This window comes from Chionomys nivalis, chromosome 22, assembly GCF_950005125.1.
Source record: "Chionomys nivalis chromosome 22, mChiNiv1.1, whole genome shotgun sequence".
Classification (NCBI taxonomy): domain Eukaryota; kingdom Metazoa; phylum Chordata; class Mammalia; order Rodentia; family Cricetidae; genus Chionomys; species Chionomys nivalis.
In genome coordinates, this window is record NC_080107.1 from 40636995 (window position 1) to 40661176 (window position 24182).

The 24182-nt window shown below is 47.0% G+C and overlaps 1 protein-coding gene and 1 pseudogene across 1 annotated transcript; one reads left to right on the top strand and one right to left on the bottom strand.

The window, feature by feature from the left end:
• Positions 1–1336: 1336 nt before the first annotated feature.
• Ubac1 (UBA domain containing 1) lies at positions 1337–24182 on the bottom strand. Its single transcript, XM_057755529.1, has 10 exons — positions 23848–24182; positions 18577–18697; positions 17228–17301; positions 10356–10463; positions 9152–9254; positions 8750–8858; positions 7312–7555; positions 6304–6390; positions 5346–5484; positions 1337–1858 (listed from the first exon to the last, which is right to left on the bottom strand). Exons 1-10 carry the CDS (start codon positions 23983–23985, stop codon positions 1743–1745), a joined length of 1239 nt encoding a protein of 412 aa, XP_057611512.1. The 5' UTR covers positions 23986–24182; the 3' UTR covers positions 1337–1742.
• On the top strand, positions 22364–22698 carry LOC130864767 (60S ribosomal protein L37-like; annotated as a pseudogene).

The following is a 24182-nucleotide window of genomic DNA, read 5'->3' on the forward strand; positions in this document are numbered from 1 at the left end:
CTTGAATCCTCTGCCAGAATAGCAAGGGCTCTTAGGCACTGAGTCATTTCTCCACCCTCCCTCGGAGCTTCTGCTCGCTCCCTGACTCTTCAACTCACTAGGCAGATAAGCCTGGCATGGGACTGACAGCAGCGTAGTCCTTGTTGTGTGCTTCTTCCTCTATCGCTTTCCAGCTTACTATGAGCCTCCAGGATCAAAACTCCACTTACTCTCCCCAAACACTGGGGTTACAGGCATGTGCCACCATGCCTAGATTTTCACATGGTGCTAGGGACTCAAACTCCAAGTCCTTGCGCTTATGCAGAAGCACATCACCCACCAAGCTACTTCCCTAGCACCTAGAAACATGTTCTTAGATGATTCTGCAACAGGGTGAGTGCCAAGGCTACAGCTCACCTTGGAGGTGGAAGTGAGGCTGCTTCATAAAGTTGCTTAAACACACTTGAGAGCTTTACACAGTAGCACTGAGCAGGGGTCACAGGAAGGGGACTCCTTCATGGGCCAGCAAGATGAGTCAGAAGGTATTTTAAAAAAATAAGGCTTGATGCACAAGACTGACATCTGAGCTTGATCCCTGGGATCACGATGGGAGGAAAAAAACAATTCCTGTGTAGGTTTGATCTCCACATGTGCACTGTGGCACAAAGTACATGCACAAGCACACGCACCCATGAATGCATACACACACACACTTGAAATTTTTAAAAATAAAAATATATAAGAAAAGAGAAGGGGGCTGGAGAGATGGCTCAGTGGTTAAGAGCCCTGGCTGCTCTTCCAGAGGTCCTGAGTTCAATTCCCAGAAACCACATGATGGCTCACAGCCATCTGTAATGAGATCTGGCGCCCTCTTCTGGCATTCAGGCATACATGGAGGCAGAATGTTGTATACATAATAAATAAATAAAATCTAAAAAAAAAAGAAAAGAAAAGAGAGAAAAGGATGGCATCAGGAGACTTCCCTGTTTCGCCAGCTGTACCTGTACGGAAAAAGCCTGGTTCCAGCAAATGTCATTGCCCCTAGACCCAACTTGAGCTAGGCCATCCCAGAAGATCAATATTCCAAGGTAAAGAAGTGGCAATAAAAGTGTGGGGGGAGTGGGGAGCACAACATGATGATGACACACCTTTAATCACAGCACTCTTGGAGGCAGGTGGATCTCTAAGTTTGAGGCCAGCCTGGTCTACAGAGCAAGTTCCAGGGCAGCCAGGGCTACAGAGAAACCCTGCCTCAAAAAGAGAAGTGGCAATGACAGCTGCTCTGGACAGAGGCTGCATGCACACCGCCTAGCAAATACATGTGATGTCCTTGCTGCCATGGAGTAACACAACTGAAAATAGGAAAAGGGTTTATTTATTAAAGTTATCTGTGAGTCACTCTGGTTAAATTAGCACACTTGACATAACACTTTGGATCAGAACATGCCGTCTTTAAAATACAGTGGGCTCCACAAGCAAACACCTAAGGGTCAATTCAAGTAGCACTTCAGGAGCCCAGCAGAGCATCTGGAGGGGATGGGGCAGCAATCATTCACCTTCCCAGTGCAAGAGCCACTTCCTGTAAACACCTGGCAGAAGCTAGGACTGCAGCTTTCAAGCCATGTGGCAGAAGGTGATAAGCAGTAAGGTCAGGGAAGGAGAGTTACCGCAGCTGTGATCCAGGCAAGATCCCGGCTGGGCCCTGTGCCCACTGCCTCGGAGGCTGCTGAGGTTGCACAGCCAAGGAGCACAGTAGGCACCACCTACGTACGATTCAGTGTCTGGAAGATTCTAGAGATCTGCAGCATGACAGGGCCCGTCTCTGGGTCGTTCATCCACTGTGTACTGTTAAGTGGGTTCTCCAGCATGTCTTCAAATGCTGTGGGAAGACAACAGAGCTGAGTGGCAGCACCCAAAACCAATGGGCACACTGAGCCTTTCCCAGTGGCCCTGTAGTGATAGAGGGCAGGGACACAAAATGCTCAATACTGACCCTAGCACTCACCCTTAAAAGCCAACACAGTGCCTGAGTTGTTGACCAAACAGATCTGAGAAGAGAAGTCAGATCTCAGGGGCTGTCAACAGGGAGGTAGACAGTGTGATCAGAGCACCCACAACCCATGGCCCTTCAGCAGGATGGTCGGCTGCCTTTGCTCACATATTTGTCAAAGCCACAGACTGCCTGTGTGCTTATAGTACTCCAGCTCACAGTCCGTCAGTGGGCAGTCAACAGCCTGAGCTCAGGAAAGCCACCAGCAAGACTCAAGTCAGCCTGCAACTCCCATTTCCAGACACCACAGGAAATGGCCATGTGCATAACCCTTTGTACTCCAGCAGATTTAACACCATCAGCTTGGAAAAACCTCCATGCTCAAGCACAGTGAACATATCATGGAAGGCTGGACCTTCACAGGAGTACTTCACGATGGAGCAGCCTGCAGTGCAGACATGGCTGAGAGCCATATGCCACTGCTGTAGGCAACTCAGTCCCATTATGCTGGGCACCCTGCCCTGTGAACAGGCTGCTGCTATGAGGAGCAGTTCACGTATCTGGGTCCTAACCCAGACCCCCACCAACATACACACACACACACACACACACACACACACATACCAGGTGCAGACTAAGGGTGCTTGTGCAGACTAAGGGTGCTTGTGCTTACTCCAGGTGGCTTATTTCAGAAAAGGAAGAAAGGGTAACACTGGCTAAATATATATGTAATAGTCTTAAAAAAAAAAAAAAAACAGGGGCTGGAAAGATGCCTCAGTGGTTAAGAGCACTGGCTGCTCTTCCAGAGGTCCTGAGTTCAATTCCCAGCAACCACATGGAGGCTCACAACCATCTGTAATGAGATCTGGCACCCTCTTCTGGTGTGCGGGCATACATGGAGGCAGAATGTTGCATAATAATAAATAAATAAATCTAAAAAAAAAAAAAAAAAAACACAAGGCTAAAGACCAGCACCTAAAATGGAGAGCTTCTTTTATCTGACCAAATGTACCTTAAAACCCACTAGCTTCCACGCAGCAAGATCCACAGTGACAAACGAAAAGAAAGCTCATCAGAGTGTGTACTTAGCATGCCAGACCCTGGATCCCCAGCACACACACAGTCCTCTGTTCAGATCCCAATACAGCACCTATTTTTTTTTTTTTTTTTTGGTTTTTCAAGACAGGGTTTCTCTGTGGTTTTGGAGCCTGTCCTGGAACTAGCTCTGTAGACCAGGCTGGTCTCGAACTCACAGAGATCCGCCTGCCTCTGCCTCCCAAGTGCTGGGATTAAAGGCGTGCGCCACCACCGCCCGGCCACCTATTATTTTCTTAAGAGCCACAAAGAACCTGGTAAGGGTTGGGAGAGTGATGCTGTCAGTGTGGAAGGACCAGTAACAACAAAAACACCAACGACACAGCTCAAACACATTAAGGACAACTCTGGACCTTATACCAACACGTGCTACAACTCACACCTGCACACACACATTTTCTGCTAAGTGATGGACTTAAAGAAACTACAAAACGCTCCAATAACCTAAGAGAAATGTCTTTCTGAACATAAAGATAATAGGCACCTTTCAAGTTCAAGGAATAGAGAATTTCTGTTCCCAAAAGCTACTTGATAGGAAGCCACAAGTGGAACCACATACACAGTAAACTAGGAAGGGCCTGTGTTTACAATGTGAAAAGCTTCCTTAACAATGAGAAAAAGAAGGAAAAGAGACATGAAGACATAGAAGTTCTTGTGATGTCACACACTGCTGCTGTACTCCATCGGAGATCAGAGAGCACAAAACACGTTGAGCCCAGGCAGCAGTACCTTTTCTGTGCTCACCACTGGTTCTGGAAGCCCAGCCACAGGAGCCCATGTGCATGAGGGACAGCAACAAGGTCCTGAATGCAAGGAAAAAACCCACATACGACTGGACAGCAGAATACAGTCATCTCTGGCCCATGGAGTAGTACACCTCACAGGAGGAGATAATGGCATTAAGCCACAGAAGTAGCCTAAAAAGCGATGCCACATTACAAGGCAGGGGCAAGTGACAGAAAATATGTATAAAAGAGTGGCCAAAACAAATCCTACAGGAAAGCCCAGGAAGGAAGGCCCTCAAGGTCATGGCCACTCTTGTATGCAAGGGGATGGGTGATGTATGGGAACAACATGTGAAGGCTCAGAGGAAGTAGGGATTGGATGGGTCGGCCCTCTACACTCACAGGAATAAAACTGAGGAAACGCCCACCTTGATTCAGGAGGCTGGATAGCCAGACCCTGTCTTCAAAAAAAAAAAAAACACAAGCAAACAAACATAAAACTTCAAGAAAAAAAAATGTGCATTACACAAATGCATATAGAGTTTTCCATTATATCATCATCCCTGAACAATTCAGAATCACAGCCAATCCCCTGGCTTTTATGTTACATTAGAAGCCAAAAGGAATCTAGAGAGTATAAGCAATACTATGCTTCTTTTATTGTTTCTTTGAGACAAGGTCTCACTCCTAGCTTAGGCTGTCCTTCTCTGCTCACACTCCCCGGACCAGTACTGAGGACACTGATGATGACAGCTATGTGGGACATGGCCACTAAAACTGGCTCACTGTACTGTTGACAAACGAATGCCAAATGCAAGGCTATTTAGCTCTGTCACTTTTTAAAAGTATAGATTTTATTTATATTTTTGGCATTTATTTATTTATTTATTTGTTTGTTTTTTTAGAGGGAATGCACTGCCAGTGTGCAAGCAGAAGTTAGTTTTCACCTTTTACTATGTGATTTCCAGGGTCAAATTCAGACTTAGAAGCAAATACTCTTTTACCCACTAAGTTATCTTGCTAGCCCCATTATGTGGATTTTTTTTCTTATTTCTTCTTTCTTTTTTTTTAGTTTTTCGAGACAGGGTTTCTCTGCATAGCTTTGGCTGTCCTGGAACTAGCTCTGTAGACCAGGTCGGCCTCAAATGCAAAGATCTGTCTCTGTCTCCTGAATGCAGGGATTAAAGATGGTGGTATGCCACCACCAACTGGCAGATTTTTAATATATAACTATATATCACAAGTTAAAATAATTATCAAAGAAGTGTCTTATAAATAATAAGCAAAAGCCGAAACACACCATCTCCTCATCTCCTATCCCCATTCAGACCACTGCTCTGCCGTTCTCAAGTGACCTTCTGCAGTTACCCATCCCACCAAGACAGCCCAACTTCCAGGGACCAGGCTTTCAGAAGTATAGCTAAAATGCCTTGCAGAAGCCAACCTGCATGGCACACTAGTAGTGCCCAAACCTCTCATTGGCACCTGTGGCTTGTGGCAGGAAACCCACCCACCACATGTCCCCTACCCAAGCTGGTCTAAGTAGACACACATACCTAGCAATGTCTTAGGGTTTGTCAAACCCAGTTGCACCACTGGGTTGTCCAGGATGGCCTGAAACAGAGGGCTACTGGGATCGATGCCCTGGTCCAATTCCTCAGGGGATGGTTTCCGGTCCCCTAGCAGCCATTCACACTAAACCAAGAACATCAGAGGAGCAGTTAGTCCCTTCTCAAAGCACCTGAGGCTTACCTGTCCCTTTCTGTGGTTCTCCACAAGCCCCCGCTGCTGCAATACCAGAAAGGGGCCCTAACATAAACACACCTGGTCCACATTCAGCCAGGGTAGAGAGAGAAGGAAGTATTAACCTTGCTTTCTTAGCAGAGCTAGCATTGCAGTTCAATTTGATCACTGACATGGCCCTATTCACAACATAGTCCCTAACACTGGCTTTACTTGAGGGAAACCCCAGTATGACAATATCTCTCCACATCCAACGATCCTGAGAAGTCTGGATCTAGAACTGTGCCTCAGGTGTCTGAGCCTCAACTCCACACACGCGTGAGGAGGGCATAGGCCCATCACACAGTGCTCCCTGGACGGAGGACCTGTTAGCAGCCACTGTGTGTTCATGACATGGTATTTGATCTTTTCTGTTTGTTTGTTTGTTTTGTTTCTTTGAGACAAGGTTTCTCTGTGTAGCCCTGGCTGGCCTCGAGCTCAGAGGTCCACCAGCCTCTGCCTCCCAAGTGCTGAGACTAGAGGCTCGCACTACCACACCCATCCTATGGAACTTGATCTTAACAGCTAATAACTCACAGAATATATACACAAAAGCATTGTGGGTCCAGGATTTTCTCAGTTTCTGTTTGAAACATTTGCCCTAGTATTTCACATAAAAAAGTGCCACCACCAACTATGTGTGGAAACTCTGAGACAAGGGACATTCCCAGTGCATGCCACATAAGGTAAAGGCAACATTAGATGCGCAGGCTGCAATTTGCTGGCACTCACAGCAGCATTCTGCTGATTGTTGTTCACTCGGAGTGCGTCAATCACTTCCTTCTCATCAAAGCCCATCTCCATCAGCGAAATGACAGCCTAAGAGGGAAGAACAAGCCGGTCAGCCTCACCAGAGGACACTGCCCACCAGGGAGCAGTACTACATGCAGTACAGGTTTGTTTCAGTCAGTCACACAGGCTCATACTTGGCACACCTGAGGTAGGAAAGGGGACTGGGACTTTTACTTAAAGCCAGAGCAGAGCAGAGCAAGGACAGAAGTCAGAGGAAGTGCAGTTGGTACTGCACATGACTGCATCAGGACAACTAACTAAACAGGCCCTAGCTGCCCGTTTCCCTCAGCCCTGCACAACTAAAGCCCCATTTATCTTTAGAAATCTCTCAACCTAGCCAATGGGATTACTAAGGAAAATACAAGCCACAGCTGACGCCCTGAGAAAATCATTTATTCAACATGCCAAAATCCGAAGAGCAAGTCGCATGCGCCCTGAGTGGGCAGATGTGCCCCCTGAAAGAAAGTGAAAGGCCAAAGGAGGAATCAAAACTCCAGCCAAGAACAGGAGAGAGACTAAGGAACACAAAGGCAAGAAAGTATCAGTCTGTGGCGATGATCAGGTGGGGCCATAAATGTGCATTTGTGGCAGCTGATAGAGGGCAGACAGATATCCTAGATCCCAGGCCCTTGTCCAGTAAACAGCCAGAATGACATATTCCCACTCCACTGCCAGCCCACGAGATGTTCCTCCAGCTCTCGGGACACTGCCCACCCAGCCCAAAGGCCACAGCAACAGGTGCAGCAGCAAACTTCTAGCAGACAGAAGCTTGCACACTCAGCTTTTCAGGAGCAGAAAGAAGCCAACTGGACCCAAGCACGGAAAATTTTATAAAGACCCAAGTCTGCCCAGGCCTAAATGGGAACTCCCACCCAGACTCCAGGCCTCCCAGTTTCCTTGCACAACACAACATGAAGACAACCTCAGGCGGAGGCCCCCATCACATACCCGTGCATCGGCTCGGAATTCCCTTTTCCTGCGGATCTTCTTGAAGATTTCTGTGAGCTCATCCCGGGCCTCCTCATCTCCAGCACTAGTTCCCACAGCTGCTCCCCCAGCAGCTTCATGGGAGGTGGAGGTGGTAGCTGTAGCACCTGCCCCTGCTTGCGGGGCATGGCCTGGAAGAGGTGTGTCAATAGCTGGGTCTTCCGAGTGTTCAATTAACCACTCCATGGCCTGAGGCACTGACATGCTGAAAGGGGACAAGAGATTCCAGGATAGTCACTGGAGACTTTCCTATCCCATGTACTCCAACATATTTCAACAGAGACCGCAAGAACAGCAGCAGCAGCAACAGCAGCAGATGATCTCCGGGGATGGAAACCTTCACACAGTTCTTGCCTTGAACTCCGAAAACCCAACAGGGCAAGCACAGACATGTGCCCAAAACAAAGGGATAAAGGAGTCTAGGTCCTAGGTCCACAGCTCAAAGAGCACAGCCGTTGACCAGCTCTGATCTATAGTATTCATACGGGATCTGAGTAAGAGACTGAAACCAGGAGTCCAAGAAGATTAAGAAAGAACTGCCCTGCCGGGGGCAAGTTTGGCTTAGAACTGTCCTAATTTGAGGGTTCAGGGCCTACTTACAGATTGATTTTTAACTTTCCTAACAGCTAGGTATGGTGGTTCACCCCTTCAGTCCCACTCACTCAGGAGCTTGAGGCAGGAGGAATGCATGAGTCCAGAAGTTCAAGACAGAGACCCTCAAAACACACACATGCACACCAAAAGGATCATAAATCAAACTACTTGAGACACAACAATAAGGTGCGTCTTTTTGTTTTTTCTTTTTTTTAAATATTTATTTATTTATTATGTATACAATGTTCTGTATATATTCTGTCTACACGTATGCCTGCAGGCCAGAAGAGGGCACCAGACCTCATTACAGATGGTTGTGAGCCACCATGTGGTTGCTGGGAATTGAACTCAGGACCTTTGGGAGAGCAGGCAATGCTCTTAACTGCTGAGCCATCTCTCCAGCCCTTTGTTTTGTTTTTCGAGACAGGGTTTCTCTGTAGCTTTAGAGCCTGTCCTGGAACTCACTCTGTGGACCAGGCTGACCTCAAACTCACAGAGATCCACCTGCCTCTGCCTCCCGAGCGTGCGTCACCACCACCCGCCTCTAAGGTGCATCTTTTAAAACACACATATAGAAACGACTTAATGAGATTGGAGAGATGGCTCAGAGGTTAAGATGGAGAACTCATACTGCTCTTCCAGAGGGCCTGAGTTGGGGGTGGGTGTACATATACACATGTATATACACAGGCAATAAAAATTAAAATAAATCTGAAAAAACAAAGGTATTGCTCCATCAGAGTTTGGGAGGGGAGAGCACAGGGAAGCCCAGGTCAAGCCCCAAAAAGAAAGAAAGAAAGCATACTGGTTCAGTCGAAGGGCCTTTGAGGCTCTGCTCTCAGGAAAGCCCATTTCTGTAAGCTGCCGCAAGGCAGTCTCATCCACTCGCTCATCCTCATCTTCATCCAGCATAGCTGAGAAGAAAGAGAAGTCCTACCATGAGAGGATTCCTAAGTCCTTTGAAGCCCATAAGCTCATCTGCAAAGGCTCCTAGCAATTACGGATGCCACAGAAAACTTGAGCCCTAACATCAACTCTTATATACACACAAGAAATGGCCACATAACAGGCCAGGAGCCACCTTCCCCTGCCCCCAAACACTCCCGCCATCAACCAAAAGCAGAACCTGCTTTCAATGTAAGGGCTAGGGACACATTCTGAGGCTTGGGCAGACAAGTGGCAGTTGAAAGCTAGGACCCACTCATACCATTTGCCTTCTTAAATAATTCAACTGCATCAGGATTCAGTGCTAACAGCTTCTGTGCCACCTCAATGAGGGACACCAGGATCTTCCGGAGTTCAGTCTGGAACTGCAGTAGAATAAGGAAAGAGATCATGCCTGGCACAGCGATGCACACCTGGAATCCCTGCTCTTGCATGAGACAGAAAGAGTGCTGGAAGTTTAAGGCCATCCTAACTATATGGTGAAACCCTGTCTTAAAAACAAATAAACAAAAAACAAAACCATTTCTCTGAATATCCGACAAACCTGATTCGATCTGTAACTCTACCCTGGACATAGCCCTCCAAATCTTTGAGGGTATGTTGGCCCTCATCTTTAATCCCAGCACCTGAAGGCAGATCTCTGCGAATTTAAGGCCAGTCTGAGCTATACAGTGAGACTCTGTCTCACTGATAAACAAAACCCCTAGACTGGTGAGATCAAGACCCCTTCACCCTCTGTACCAGACCCCTCTCTGGTACTGGGCCTGGAGATGGGACATGAACAATCTAAAGCCTCCTGAGACCCTACTCAGGGTTGGACCCATAGAAACCAAGGAGGGCCACATGTCCAAGTCAATGCAGAAGAATTACAAAACTCTTATCAAACTCTTATCAGAAGTCCCCAGGGAAGCTGGGCTCCTAGCACTGTCAGTACGGATCCAGAACTGCTGAAGTTAAATGCTGGCCACTTTCCCTGACTCCTGCATAGACATAGGCATACTCTAACATGGATTAGCCCATGGAAGCTGCAGGCTTTTGACTTCAACTTTGTTTTCTTCTCCGAAGTGACTGGGGAGCTCAGACTCCTCCCTGAAAGCTTTGTTGTATTCAGAGCAAAGCCATCATTTCCCTACAGCTGCCTGTCCAGTGATACAGATATCTTGTCAGTTTTGTAGTTTGAGAAAATTATAATTTGTACAACAGTTCAAAAGTAGTAAAGAGTCCCTGGATGTTCTGCTTCCGGTGTGTGTGTGCGTGCGTGCGTGTGTGCGTGCGTGCGTGCGTGTGTGCATGGGGGAATATCTAAGCTGGCCTCAAACCTGAGCTCAAGCCATCTTCCTGCCTCAGCCTCCTGAATGCCAGGACCACAGCATATGTCAGCCACCACACTAACCCTAAACACTTTTAAAGAGCTTCTTGCTACCCCACAGGGTATGCCCCTAGCCCCATACTAGGAACGTACTCACATCTCTCATGGTGGTCTGGACTGCAGTCCGGTCTGTGCTACAGGCAGGCAGGTTGGCTGTTGCCCGGAGGATAGCATCTTTGTCTGGAGCCTTTTGCTCTTGTTTCTTCTGCAGAGAAAATGATTCAAGTCAGAAAGAAGAGCCCAGAAACATGAAGAGTATGACAATGAACCTGAACCAACAGCCAAAAGTGAGGGGAACAGTAACCTCTTAAGATTTAGCTGTGATCCCCTTTGGGCTAGAAGATTCTGGAAAGTGCTGTGCACAGTATTAGAAGCAGAAGCCAAAAGATGCTTAGGACATGATCGTACCTGCTATAAATCATATGTAGGTGAAGACAGAGAGGTTGGTGCTGCAGAGTGGCAGTCCTGTGGTACCTTGGTGGACTGGGGCAGAGGTCTCCAGAGGAGCACACAGCTGCAGTGAAGCCCGGAGGTCTCCCAAGCCTCCATGAATGAAAGTAAAGATGAAGGTGGCAGAAGCTCACAGGTAAGAACAGGAGAGAAAACCAGACCAGCAGAGGGAACAGCACTCAGCAAGTTCAGAAGGTCCAGAAAGACACACAAAGGGTGCATTGGGGCCATAGTTAATGCCAAGAGCCCATAGGATACAACCTAAGAGCAAGGCCATACCAACCTACTGAAGGGCACTGGGATACCAGTGCCAGAACCATACTTCTGCCTCACTGGCCTTAGCCAACAACAGTCTGGTGAAACCTGAAAGCCTAGAGTGGGAGACTGCACTTAAGAGAGAAAGTGATGTGGGGCTCCCCTCTGTATGCTGTGAATACCATTGGTGAATAAAGAAACTGCCTTGGCCTGTTGATAGGGCAGAACTTAGGTAGATGGGAAAAACTAAACTGAATGCTGGGAGAAAGGAGGCAGAGTCAGGGAGAAGCCATGTAGCCCCGCCAGAGACAGTCACCAGTTGGAATCTTGCCGGTAAGCCACAGTCACATGGCAATACACAGATTACTAGAAATGGGTTAAATTAAGATGTAAGAGTTAGCAAATAAGCCGGGCGGTGGTGGCGCACGCCTTTAATCCCAGCACTCGGGAGGCAGAGGCAGGCGGATCTCTGTGAGTTCGAGACCAGCCTGGTCTACAAGAGCTAGTTCCAGGACAGGCTCCAAAACCACAGAGAAACCCTGTCTCGAAAAACCAAAAAAAAAAAAAAAAAAAAAAAGAGTTAGCAAATAAGAAGCTAGAGCTAGTGAGCCAAGCAGTGATTTAAATAATATAGTTTCTGTGTGGTTATTTCGAGGCTGAACAGCCTAGAAACAAAAAACAGCGCTCCTAACAACAAGGGAAGGAGAAAGGAGAGGAGGGACCCTTCCTGCACCCTGCTACCGCTTTGCTTCTTGTTCACCCCAGCTACTCACATAATCAGCAAGCCAACCGGAACAGGGTAGACTGGAGTAAGAGGGGTACAAAAGGAAAAGGGTCTCTTGTTCCATTGAGCTCAGCAGCTGGCACAAGTCATCTAGGCACAAAGCACCAACAAGTTTCCAGGGCTCTCAGAGGCCAGGGGTAGAAGGAAGTAGTGAGGAAGAGGAGGAGGAGGTAAGGGAGGTGGGTACCTTGGTACCAGCAACTTGAAGTCACACCAACCCAGGGTGCCACCGGAAAGAGCCAAAACAGCCAGGGAAAGAAGATACAGAATGGTTATAAGATATGGCCAAGGAAATCCACAGGATGCAAGCCCACCAGGTCAGCCAACAATAGCTTCAGAGAAAGAAAGCAAGAAAGAAATTATCAAGAACAATCAGAACAAACAGGTGTGGTGGCACACATCAGTAATACCAGCACTTCGGAGGCTGGAGTAGGAAGATCTCCAATAGTTCAAAGCCAGCCTAGTCTAGAAGTACAAGCTAACAAGAGCTACACAGCAAGGCCCTGTCTTAGAATATGCAAAAGATCCAGAAGTCAATTTCTAGAATTCAAACATCTGAATCTCCAGAATCTGGGGAAAGTCTATTTCAAAGTGTATAATGAAATTCCACAATTCCTCAGGATATAGAGATCCCAGGTTTCAGACAGACAGAGCAGGGAAAGGAGGTGATCACAGCAGGCCAAGAGTAACACTCTCTGTTCAGGTCAGATGTGGACTGCCAAGCCTAGAGACCAAGGCGAAGTCATGTTCCACCTACCCTGTGGGTTGAGAGACACAGAGAAGCTAGTAAAGCACACCTGCGGTATGTCTGAGAAGGTGTTCCCAAAGAGCTTTGAGAACTGGAGCCTAATCAATGATTTAATCCGTTGACAGATTCAAAGTGTCACTAGGGAAATGGCAGAACTGTGGGGACAAGGCCTGGTTAGATGAAATGGGTAAAGATGTATCTTTTTGCTTTGTTTTGTTTTTCCATACAGGGTTTATCTGCACAGCCCTGGCTGTCCTGGAACTAGCTCTGCAGATCAGGCTTGCCTTGAACTCAGAAATCTGCCTGCCTCTGCCTCCTGAGTGCTGGAATTAAAGACGTGCACCACCACTGCCCAGCTGCAGATGTGTCTTTTACAGAGTATTAACTTGGACTGACCCCTTCCTGTCATTCTTCTTTGCTTCCTGACTACCATGCTGTGAACAACTTTTGTCTACTATGCTCTTCCTCCAGGTTTCTGCACTGTGATAGCTAAAACAATAAAGCCAGCTGACCACAAACTGAAACTTCTGAAAAGTTAAGACAAAATAAATTCTTCCTCTAGCATGTTTCCTTAGGTATTATATCACAGTGACGTCAAGTCTGACACACCAAAGGAACAAGACAGAAGATACCCAATTCTGCAGAAAAGAACTCAGATAGCCCTATGCTTCCTGATAACAGCCCCAAAAGACTGCAAGATACTAAGAAATAAGCAGGAATGATCAGCCCTGGGTTTGGGTTTTGCCATTTGGCACAGTTGAATGCAGAAAAAGCACACTGATTTTTTTTTTTTTTTTAAATACTGGCCATTAGGGCCCTTACAAAGGATATCACTCTTTCCAGCAAGGGGATTCAACCACTAAAAATCTCCACTTCTAGCCGGGCTGTGGTGGCACACGCCTTTAATCCCAGCACTCAGGAGGCAGAGGCAGGCAGAGCTCTGTGAGTTCGAGACCAGCCTGGTCTACAAGAGCTAGTTCCAGGACAGGCTCCAAAACCACAGAGAAACCCAGTCTCGAAGAACCAAAAAAAAAAAAAAAAAAAAAAATCTCCACTTCTTTGATGAAGATGGAAGGAAGGTCATGCAAACTGCTTCTAGGAATGAAGAGTAACAAATGTTTTCTTTGTAAGAGCTGGTGTGGTCATGGTATCTCTTCATAGCAATAGAAACCCTAAGACAGAAGTTGGTACCAGGGACTGGGGTATTGCTGTCATAAGCATGACCATGTGTTTGTTTGGAGGAATTTGGACTTTGATCCTTTGAGTTTGGAAAGCCATGGAATGCTTTAAGCACTGCTCAATGGGCCATCCTAGTAGGAGCATGGAAGACAGAGGTGCTAAGAGTTATGTGAACTATAGGGGGCTTACTCAAGAGGTTTCAGAGAATTTTAGTATGTTGCATAGAGATTGTTCTCATGATATTTTGGTGAAGGAAGTGGTTGCCTTCTGTCATTGTCCAAAGAGTGTCATTGTCCAAAGAGTCTGCCTAAGTGAAGAATTTTGTATTAATCTGTTGGCAGAAGAAATCTCAGAAAAGCCTAGTATAAATGCTTTCATGTGGATATTAGTGGGAACTCAAATACAGATATATAATGAAAAGGAGCAAGCTAAGCAAGGTAAAATTATCTGAGGAGAAAAAGAACTCAAGAAAGTGGAATGAAGCTAAATCCTCTGTTCAAGGAGATTCAAGGATTAAGAAATGGAATAAAGGGAGTGGTGACCTCAAGGTAAGACCCCAACCCAGTTAAGTTTCCAACTGGTGAAAAGAAACTAAAGAAAAGCTCAGATCCGGGTGTGGTGGGGCACACCTTTAATCCCAGCACTATAAAGCCTGACGCTGGCAGTTCTCCAACTTTGAGGCCAGCCTGGTCTACAAAGAAAGTTTCAGGCAGTCAAGTTTAGGCAGTGAAGACAGAAAGCTGGTGAAGATTTAACTGAACCAGGGGACCATGTCCCAGCCCCAGCAAGCAGCGGAACTTGGCAGCTTCAGTCACATGGTTCTGGTTTTAGAGTCAAGGACAGAAGAAAGGAGTTATGGAATAAAGCCACTGAGGCCAGGCATGTATCAGGGGTGTCCCTGAATGGAGGTCTAGAAGACAGGCCATTTCTTGAAGCTGTGAAGTTGAAGCCTAGATTGCCTTGGAGAACCCAAGATGTTAGAGATGCCAGAGTTGTAAGATACCAGCCCAGGAGAGCTGCTAACAGGAAGTGGAACTGGGCCAAGAGAAATAAATTTGTTGCAGTCAACAGAGCTGAACAGAGTTGGAGATCTAAAGAGCATGTTTACATCAGACATGGAACTGACTGTTTGGATTTTGCCCAGCTGGTTTTTGACCTTGCTCTTGTCCAGTATTTCCTCACTATGCTCCCTTCCCTGCAATTTTGGGAATTATATGTACCATTATATGTTAGAAATATATGATCTGGTTTTTTTCCCTACTTTTATTTTGTGTGCATTGGTATGAAGGTGTCAGATCCCCTGGAAGTAGAATTACAGATAGTTGTGAGCTGCCATGTGGGTGCTGGGTATTGAACCTGGGTCCTCTGGAAAAGCAGTCCATGCTCTTAACCATTGAGCCATCTCTCCAGCCTGTGGCCTGCTTTTTTATTTTGATTTTTACAGGGGGATTACAGTTAAGAGATTGCCATGTATCTCAGAAGAGACTTTGGGCTTTGAAACAAGTTTGAGACTGTTAGAGACTATGGGGATTTTTGAAGTTGGACTGAGTGCATTTTTTTTGCATTATTTTATGGCTATAAGTCTTTGGGGATCAGGGAGTAGAATATGGTGGTTTGAAAGAAAATGGCCCCCCAAAGGGAGTGGCATTATTAGAATGTGACTTGTTGAAGTAGGTGTAGCCTTGTTGGAAGAAGTGAGTAACGGTGGGGGCAGGCTTTGAGGTCTCTTTTGCTCAAGCTTCCTTCAGTGTGACTGTCAGTCGACTTCCTGTTGCCTGCAAGATGAGGGAGGCAGCACATCTGCACACCACCACGCTCCCAGTCATGATGACAATAAGCAAACCACCCCAATTAAATGAGTTGTAGTTGTCATGGTATCTCTTCACAGCAATAAAAACCCAAACTAGGACAGTAAGTAAACAGAAAACAATATTTACCCCATCTTCTATTATCACTTGAGGGAAGGAGACTAGGAGGGGAGCTGTATCCTTATCACTAAGAAGCCACAATCTAACTCTGGTAAAGGCAGAAAGAGCAAGGAATGCAGAGTATCTAGGAAGCAGGAAGAGAGAGAACTGCCAAGAATAAGAGCTGAAAGAATTAGAGGTGGGCTGGATGGGTTTCAGTGGCAAGCGCAAGGCAGCTGAGATCTGTCCCCAACACTTACAGTTATGAGTCCAGTACGATTTTTATTAGATTTGTTGTACTCTTCTTAATAACTGCATTGTTTTTACTTAGAATTTTAAATAATGCCACGATGTTTCACTTTGCAGTAATATACTATGTCAAGGCAGTTCTAGCAAGCTACTAGCCAAGTACTCTGAGTAAGTACTCTAAGCAAGCGGTAGGCCACACAGTTTGTGATCAGAACTATGTTCATAATAGCTACAGGAGTTTCAAGTCTGTAATCTGAGCTCTGCCACTGGCTCGGGAAAGCAGGGGTGGCCCAGGATCTGTCTGGTGAAGGTGGATGGAGCTGTCCATTTGCTGCCTGTCAGTACCCACACCCACACCACCATGGCCAGGTGGCCAAAGATAAGGAGGGTGTGAAACCCAGGCGCTCTCACATATCCTTGGCCCCAGAAGAGTCTCCAAAATAGCTCATCTGCCACGGATCCAGCCCAAGAGCTGGCCTGATCCTTCCCTGAGATCAACACTTTCCCTAGCACTCAGAGCACATATAAAGAAAGTACAGACTCCTGAAACAGGAAAAGGTGTTAAACAAAGGTGACTGCTCTTTAAAAAAGCACACGCTGGGACTGGAGAGACGGCTCAGCAGGTAAGAATGCTTTCTGCTCCTCCACAGGACCTAAGTCTAGTTCCTAGCACCCACTTCAGGAGGCTCACAGCCATCTGTAACTCCAGCTCAGGGGAATCAGATATATTCTCTGGCCTCTGCAGGCAGAGAAACACAGACTCACACAAATACACAAATAAAAAAGTTTTAAAAATTAATCTTTAAAATATCATCTCTCCACCAAGCACAGGTGTGTGGTCTGGCGTTGAGACAAGCTATGCACAGGATACATCTTGCACTGCATAAGAGAACCTTGCTGAAGGACGGGCTCTGGAGCAGTCACTACGCAAAGAACAAAGTGGGTACCTCCCTAAGACCCCAGATAATGGGAAGGCGCAAGCCACAGATCACCCTCTAACATAAACTCCAGGACACTGCATTCAACATAACTGCAAGAACACACACAGGCCAATGCAGGTGCATGCCCGCTCTTTATGTGCAGATATATCTAGCTACAGCTTTCTGTATTACTCTTCTGGGAGAAGGGAAAGACAGATCAACACTGGCACTTTCACACTGGAGCACAGGAGGAAGCACCCATTAAAGATGGTGCCTTCGCTCTCCTCTGCTTCCAGAGCCATGGCAGTTCTCTGTCACTAGACACCAATCACGAACACACTCAAGCAGAACAGGCTCAGTCACAATGAAGGACCCCTTAGAGGGACTATACAGGCCGGAATAAACCAAGCACTCTGAAGTCGGAAGCACAAGAGACACCTACCAGTGAAGAGCACTTAGTTCCAAATTGAAACTTACCTTTTCTTCTGCTGAGACATCAGCCATCTTAGGAAGTGGAGAAGGAGCACGCTTTTTTATCAATAACAAGACATCTAGAAAAAAATGTAACAGTTGTATTTATGAAGACAGTTACCATTTCATAGCCATAAATGACATAAAAGGTACCAGAAGGGGGTCGGGAGAGATAGCTCAGTGGTTTAAGGCCTTTCTATAGAAGAGTGAGGACTAGAGTTCAGATCCCCACTCACTCAGAACCACGTGAGTGACAGGAAAGCACAGCAGAGATGAGCTAGTCAGAATAGCTGTATAGACAAGTTCTGGGTTAGCAAGAGACTCTGCCTCAGTGCATAAAGTGACATCAACCCGACCCCCACGTGCATATTCATACATGGACACACACCTCTGCAGAGTAAAAGGGCTAGGAATGGTGGTGCACACCTTTAATACCAGCATTCATGAGGCATAGGCAGGTGGACACTGTGAGTTTGGGGCCAGCCTGGGCTATATAATTAGTTCTAGGCAAACCAGGCTATAGTGAGATCACACACACACACACACACACACACACCACACAAGAATGGTGCTGGATACTTGATATCAGGGGTTTCCTCTGGGACCCCCCAAGTCAAGCCAGCTCTCCCTCCTCAGCTTTGAAGTGGCCATTGGGTCACCACAGATGACCTGTGGCTTCTGAGGTAGGCACAACATATTCCTGAGAACCATACAGAGTACTGGGGGACATCTTGCACAATGTCCTTATTTTCAAGGGCTTGGTCCTAAAAATCTGTGAATCTATAACTTGACCTAAAGCCTGAACAACCTGAACTAGAGCCAGTCCACAGTTCATCGTGGGGGAGGGGAATCACCGTCCATGCCATTTTGAGCTTTGGTCACAGCCCATCATAAAGGATGACAGCCTGAAGTCCGCAACTGAATGAAACACAGAAAACAAATTTTCTCCCAGAGTCACGTATGAATGAAGAAGTGCGTGTGCAGAACAGAAGAATCTCACTCGGACCCTTAAACAGCCACTGTGATGAGTGCGTCCAACAGAAAAATAAAGCCCCAGAAGCTCCAGAATGTCATTTTGCTTTAAAACAGGATTAAACGTAACACTCTCTTTTGGCTTCTCAGATGTCTGCCAGTTGTTCAGTTTAGATTTCTGCTATTTTTCACAAGTACATCAAAATGCACACTTCTTTTAATAAAAGAGAGAGAGAGAGAGAGAGAGAGAGAGAGAGAGAGAGAGAGAGAACCAGAGTCAATCTGGTCTCTTGCTTTTGTCTAGATTCAGAAAAGCACCGTGTGGGTGGCACTGGGGCACAGGCTCCATGCTCTGTGGATACTGCTTCTCAAGGCCTCCTTACCTTGGTCCTGGATGTTTTCTTCCAAGATAGTTTTGGTGTCACTCAGCACCCTCTCTGAGGCAGCATGTATTAACTTATGGTGGGTCACACTCTTAGGGTCTTCTAAGCTCCCATGAGCACCCTGGGGGAGAACCAAGCCACAGATCTATAAATAAAATTGAACTGTGATAGGAGCAGCACAGGGCCTAACACCTCAAGCCACACCCAGAACTACTGAGGGTTCTTCTCTGTCTCTGTGTCTGTCGTCTGTGTCCATCCCTCCCTCCCTTTCTCCCTCTCTCTGTGCATAGTGTATGCGTGTAGTGTATATATGTTTCGTGTGGGTGTGCATATATGTGTCCACAAGCATCTGACAGCCAGAGGCTAATGTTGGGGGTCTCCCTCAACTACTCTTCACTTTATGTTTTAAAACAGCATCTCTCACTGAACCTGGCTCATCAATTCAACTACAGTGCCTGGCCCACAAGCTCCAGGATCCTCTAGTCTTTGCCCCGCCCCACCCCACCTCAATGCCTGGATTACAATGTGCTGCTGCCACTGGCTTTTACATGGGTGCTGGGGATCCCAACCCAAGTCCTCAAGCTTCTATGGCACACATTTTACTGACTGAGCCATGTCCCCAGCCAATGGAATTATAGTGTTTCCTTCCTAGTCCAGATTTTAAAGCATAAACGACAGTAAAGAATCTGCACACATGATAAAAAGATGAGTGAGATGTTAGCAAGCGTTGATCCTGCCAGGCCGTTAAGCCTATCACCAGCCCACAGTAGACTCTTAGGATGGCTAAGAGTTTGGGAACACAAGATCCTACCATATTCCAGATGCAGCTTACAGCAGACCAGGGGGCTCACAGCTGTGTCTATGCCCCCAGGGCACCAGAAACCTAGAAACAGTGTCAGGCAGAGGAATAGGCAGGAACTAGAAAGCAAACTATCAGAAGTACTGAGGAAGATAGCATCCCCAAAAGGACCCTGCAGGTGACCAGAGAAGCTACCTCACAAATGACTTCACATACTGAGTGGAGGCTTGTGTAGCCCCTTCCAACCTTCCACCACAAACTGTAGGCAGAGGCCTGGCAAACACAGCTCATGATCTCAGCCAGGCCCCAGCACTCACCCATCTCCAAGGATAGAGAGAGTCCTGCTTGCCTTTGAGTTGAACCACACCTACCTGACTGTCATGTAGATAGAGACCAAGAACACACTGCCAGTGCCACATGACAAAGACAGGGACTCAGTGCCTGTGTGTTCAACACCAGATACACTCACAAGTATACCAGTAAAAGTTTCCCCAAGTTCACCACTGCCCAGCATCATACAGCCTTCCCAAGCCCAGGTACCACACATCATGCCAAGTCAGCTGCAGGTCCTCCCCAAACTCAGAACAAGACCAAGGCTATAACTGTTTCTTGCTGCTATGGATCCCTTGGTGTTAGATTTTAAAAGGAAGAAGTCCAGGAAGCCCAATGAGATGGCTCATCAGTACTTTCTAAAACTGAAAGAGACTGAGACACAGGCTTGGAGGAAGCTTTGGCCCATCCCAGAATGGGCCACCTAGCACATCTGGGACATAAGGTTTGTCAGGCCTTTGATACCATGATGCACACACTCAACAAAGGGCCTCTACATATGGCTGCTAACCAGAAGAGAAGAAAAAAACTGAAGCATGAGTTCCCTCTAGATGCTGGAATTACAGAAAACTAGAATCTTCCATCAGACTCAGACTGAAAACAGTTTTGAAGAGTAGACCATCACACACAAACAAAGCTGTTAAAATCAATGGGCATATAACATGGCATCTACCTTACAGCAACCCACATGCTCACCATTGTGAAAATGTGAACTTGAACCTAGAAATGGCTGTTCGCTAATTAATGTCGAGCATTAATAAGGTGTACTTCTGGGTGACACTGAGGGCTTCTCCACAAAAAATTAGGTGAGGGGGAAGAAGATCAATCCTGAATGTGAAGGCACATCACATGGGATAAAGACCAGACTGAATAAAAAGAAGACAGCCATCTGAGGGCCAGCACTGCCCTCTCTCTGCTTTCTGATCTAAAGATAAGTGGGCAAGCAGTCTCAAGCTCCCATCACCACATAGCCATCTTCCCTGCCATAAGGAACTGCATCCCTTCAATGAACCAAAATAAACTCGTCCCTTAAGACGCTTTTATGTAGTACCTGGTCACAGCAACTAAAAGAGTATAACACCCCTTCTGCTTCCATTAGTGGGCTACTTTGAAGTTCAAAAATCTGTAGCTAATCCTAGTGGATTTGTCAAGTTCAGAATATAGTCTGAAACACAATAAAAAAAACACACCAAAAACCTGTATTCTGAAGCATGTCAACAGCATACCAGTACCAAGACATAAGCATAGGTCATGACACTACACACCACCACAAACCGCATGTTCACATATATATATCCCAGAGGTGTCTGTCTGCACTGGCTCCTCATGCTTGTGTCTGGTACTGTACATCTTCACAGGACCTGGGACAGTTCTGCGCTTCATACGGGCACTTTCCTCCACACTACAGCTCCATTATACCACACCACCACTAACCCCCTTTAGAAAAGAGGGTTACTGTGTCCCTTTCCCTGACACAGGCAATGGGGGCTGGGGAATACCATGGTGAAGTCACTTTGGATAAAACAAAAACCGGAAAGGCAGAAAACAAATCCATTTCCTTAAGAACTACAATAACAAGACTCCTCAATACAGCAGTAGACTTCCAGCAGCACTGTGGAAAAACAGTTTGAAAGACTGAATAATACCCCTCTGGTATAGCAGAAAGAAGAGAAATCACAGGAATAACAACGCCAGTACAAGTGTGTAGAGCAGAAAGCAAGTCAAGACAGAAACATGATGTGCACGGATAGGTTTCCAGGGAGACAGGCAGGGACAACCGGAAAACCCTCTCTTCTGATGAGCACTTTGTTTTTTGTTTTGTTTTGTTTTTTTTGCCAAGTTCAAGTTTATTGGAAGTAAGAACTGGATAGCTCCTTTATGAAAGGAAACCGGGCTACACTGGAGAACAGGGCAGCTCTCGGGCCCCAATCTGGGGCATCTATGGATCATCCACTGCCAAGCAGCCTCAGGTTCTTATGATGAGCACTTTGTGACTCGGAGATGACAGGGCCTGGCGTGGGTCAGTTCTGACCCTCCGCTCTCTAGTCCTGTTATTTAATCACGCTGTATCCTCACACCTGGAGAATGCAGAGTGGAATAAGATCTCAATCTAAAGAAGGATAAAGACCCACAAATTCAAAATGCTATAACTGCAATACCAACTGAAATGTTAAATATCACAAATAATTAGCACCATATCAAAATCAGTTGCCTAATTTTCCCCACTGTTCCTGAAATTTGCTAGTAAGCATTTATGAATCATTTCCCAGTCCCTTCATAAACTATTGCTACACCATTAGTGGCGTGTAATGTGTAAATCCACACCATTAGTAAGTTAAGCAAAATGCCACACTAGTGGAGGGGACATCCCGTGTTGATGTGGTTTGGGGTTGACAACACATTTTCACTGGCTCCCTCAATCCTTATACAGGCTTCAGAGTCACTCCGAGTTTAGCCCCAAGGAACCTAACCAGGTGGTAGAGGACACAGCACAGAACTAGACAAGTGTAAATGCCCAGGCAGTCTAGATGCCCAAGGAGTCCCCAACCTTTTCACTTGTGCTGACCCTGTGGGTTTTCTAGATAGCAAGACCATTGGAACCTGTTAAGAAGAAAAACAAGCTCTTCCGGTCTCTTTGGCCTTGGTGGCAGAAGCAAGATGACAAAAGGAACATCATCCTTTGGAAAGCGTCGCAACAAGACACACACGTTGTGCCGCTGCTGTGGCTCTAAGGCCTAGAACCTTCAGAAGTGTACCTGTGGCAAATGTGGCTACCCTGCCAAGTACAGGAGAAAGTATAACTGGAGTGCCAAGGCTAAGAGACGAAACACTACCGGGACTGGGCGGATGAGGCACCTAAAAATTGTCTACCGAAGATTCAGACATGGATTCCGTGAAGGGACAACCCCTAAACCCAAGAGGGCAGCTGTTGCAGCATCCAGTTCATCGTGAGGATTTCAATCTGTCATAAAATAAATGTTCTGGTTTCCAAAATTAAAAAAAGAAGAAGAAGAAAAACAAGAAAGCAGTCTAAATACATCTCACCCTTGCTCATGTGAGCCTCCTTGATGTGAACCACAGAAGCCAAGACCCATGGTTACCCAGTATCTGTGCAGTAACATGAGTTTGAACCAGATCTCCTGGTGTCTACCTGACATTACAGATTGACCCCACAAGGGAGATGTTAAACTACCCTTTCCAAGGAGCTGCCACAAAAACTTGAAGACTACTTTAGAGGCAACACAATCCTCCACTACCTACCACTGCAGGTCCCTGACTTTCCAGAATCTCCACGAAAAAGTTGTGGCCACCTTTAATATTAATTGTGGAACCAATCATGTCAGGTATAGTGTTTCCATAGGCCACGGGATCTAACAGGCATCTCTCTCACCTTTAACTGAGAGCAGTTTAGAGGTAAAGAGGCTTCAAGAATTAGTCCCAAGACTGAACTACCAAAAACCAAAAAGCTAACTATAGTACAAAGCTCACAGCATGTAAGGAAACTTTACAAAGGACGCTTGCTGGTGAGGAGATCCTAGTCCTGGACCTTCCCACTCAATCAACTGTTGCCCCAGGAGAAAACAGAAGCCCAGGGACTTCTCCCAGACTGAGACTATTTTAAGTGACTACAGCTAAGAGCCAGGCCCAGGCCAGGGGCTCCTGGTAGCTGGCTCTCAGGCAAGAAGCGGGCTCTCTTAATAAAGGGATCCAATTACTTCTCAGCTTCTGGGGAAACCTTACGTAAAACAAAAACCTCATCCCAACATCAAACAAGCCCTAATACTAGGAAACCATGAGCCCTTGCTTTCTCTCTCCCGGCCTCCGTTCACTCGTTGCCTTCACTACCTCAAGATATTGCAGAAATTAAATAAAGCTCGCCCATCAGCCGAGCCGGATTCTCTCCTAGGTTTGCGGCTCGCTCCGAAAAGGAGCGGGAGGAGCTGTCCCGACCCGACCCAGAGGTGCGACGGCTGGGAACCGCAGGCTGTACAAAGGATCCCGGGGTCGGGTCCCAGGCAGAAGCGAAGGTCTGGGGAGTAGGTGGAGATGGGACTCAGGGGTGGAATCCATGCAGGAGTCTAAGTTTCTGGTTTCCAGGAAGGAGGCAGAGGTGCAACGGGGTCGTAGGGGCTCGGCCTTACGTGCTTGAGGCAACTCTCCTTGAGCTTCTCTACCGACGTGTCCTCGGTCGCCTCCTCCAGCCACTCGCTGCCGTCGGCAGCGCAGATGTGCAGCCGAAGCACCTTGCCAGCGAAGATCTTCTCCTCCTGCACGAACATCGCGCCGCCGCCGGAGCCTGCGCCGGCCGCCCGAACCCGTGAAGGTCACCGGGGCTGGCGGGAGGACCAGGGGCGGGGCCGGGCCGCCGCGCGCTCCTTCGCTGGCCGCCGCCGCCCCGCCCCGGCTCCTGTCGGCTGGGCCGCCCGTCACTGAAGGGGCCGGAGCTGTCCCCTCGCTGCCGCTGCCGCCGTCGCAG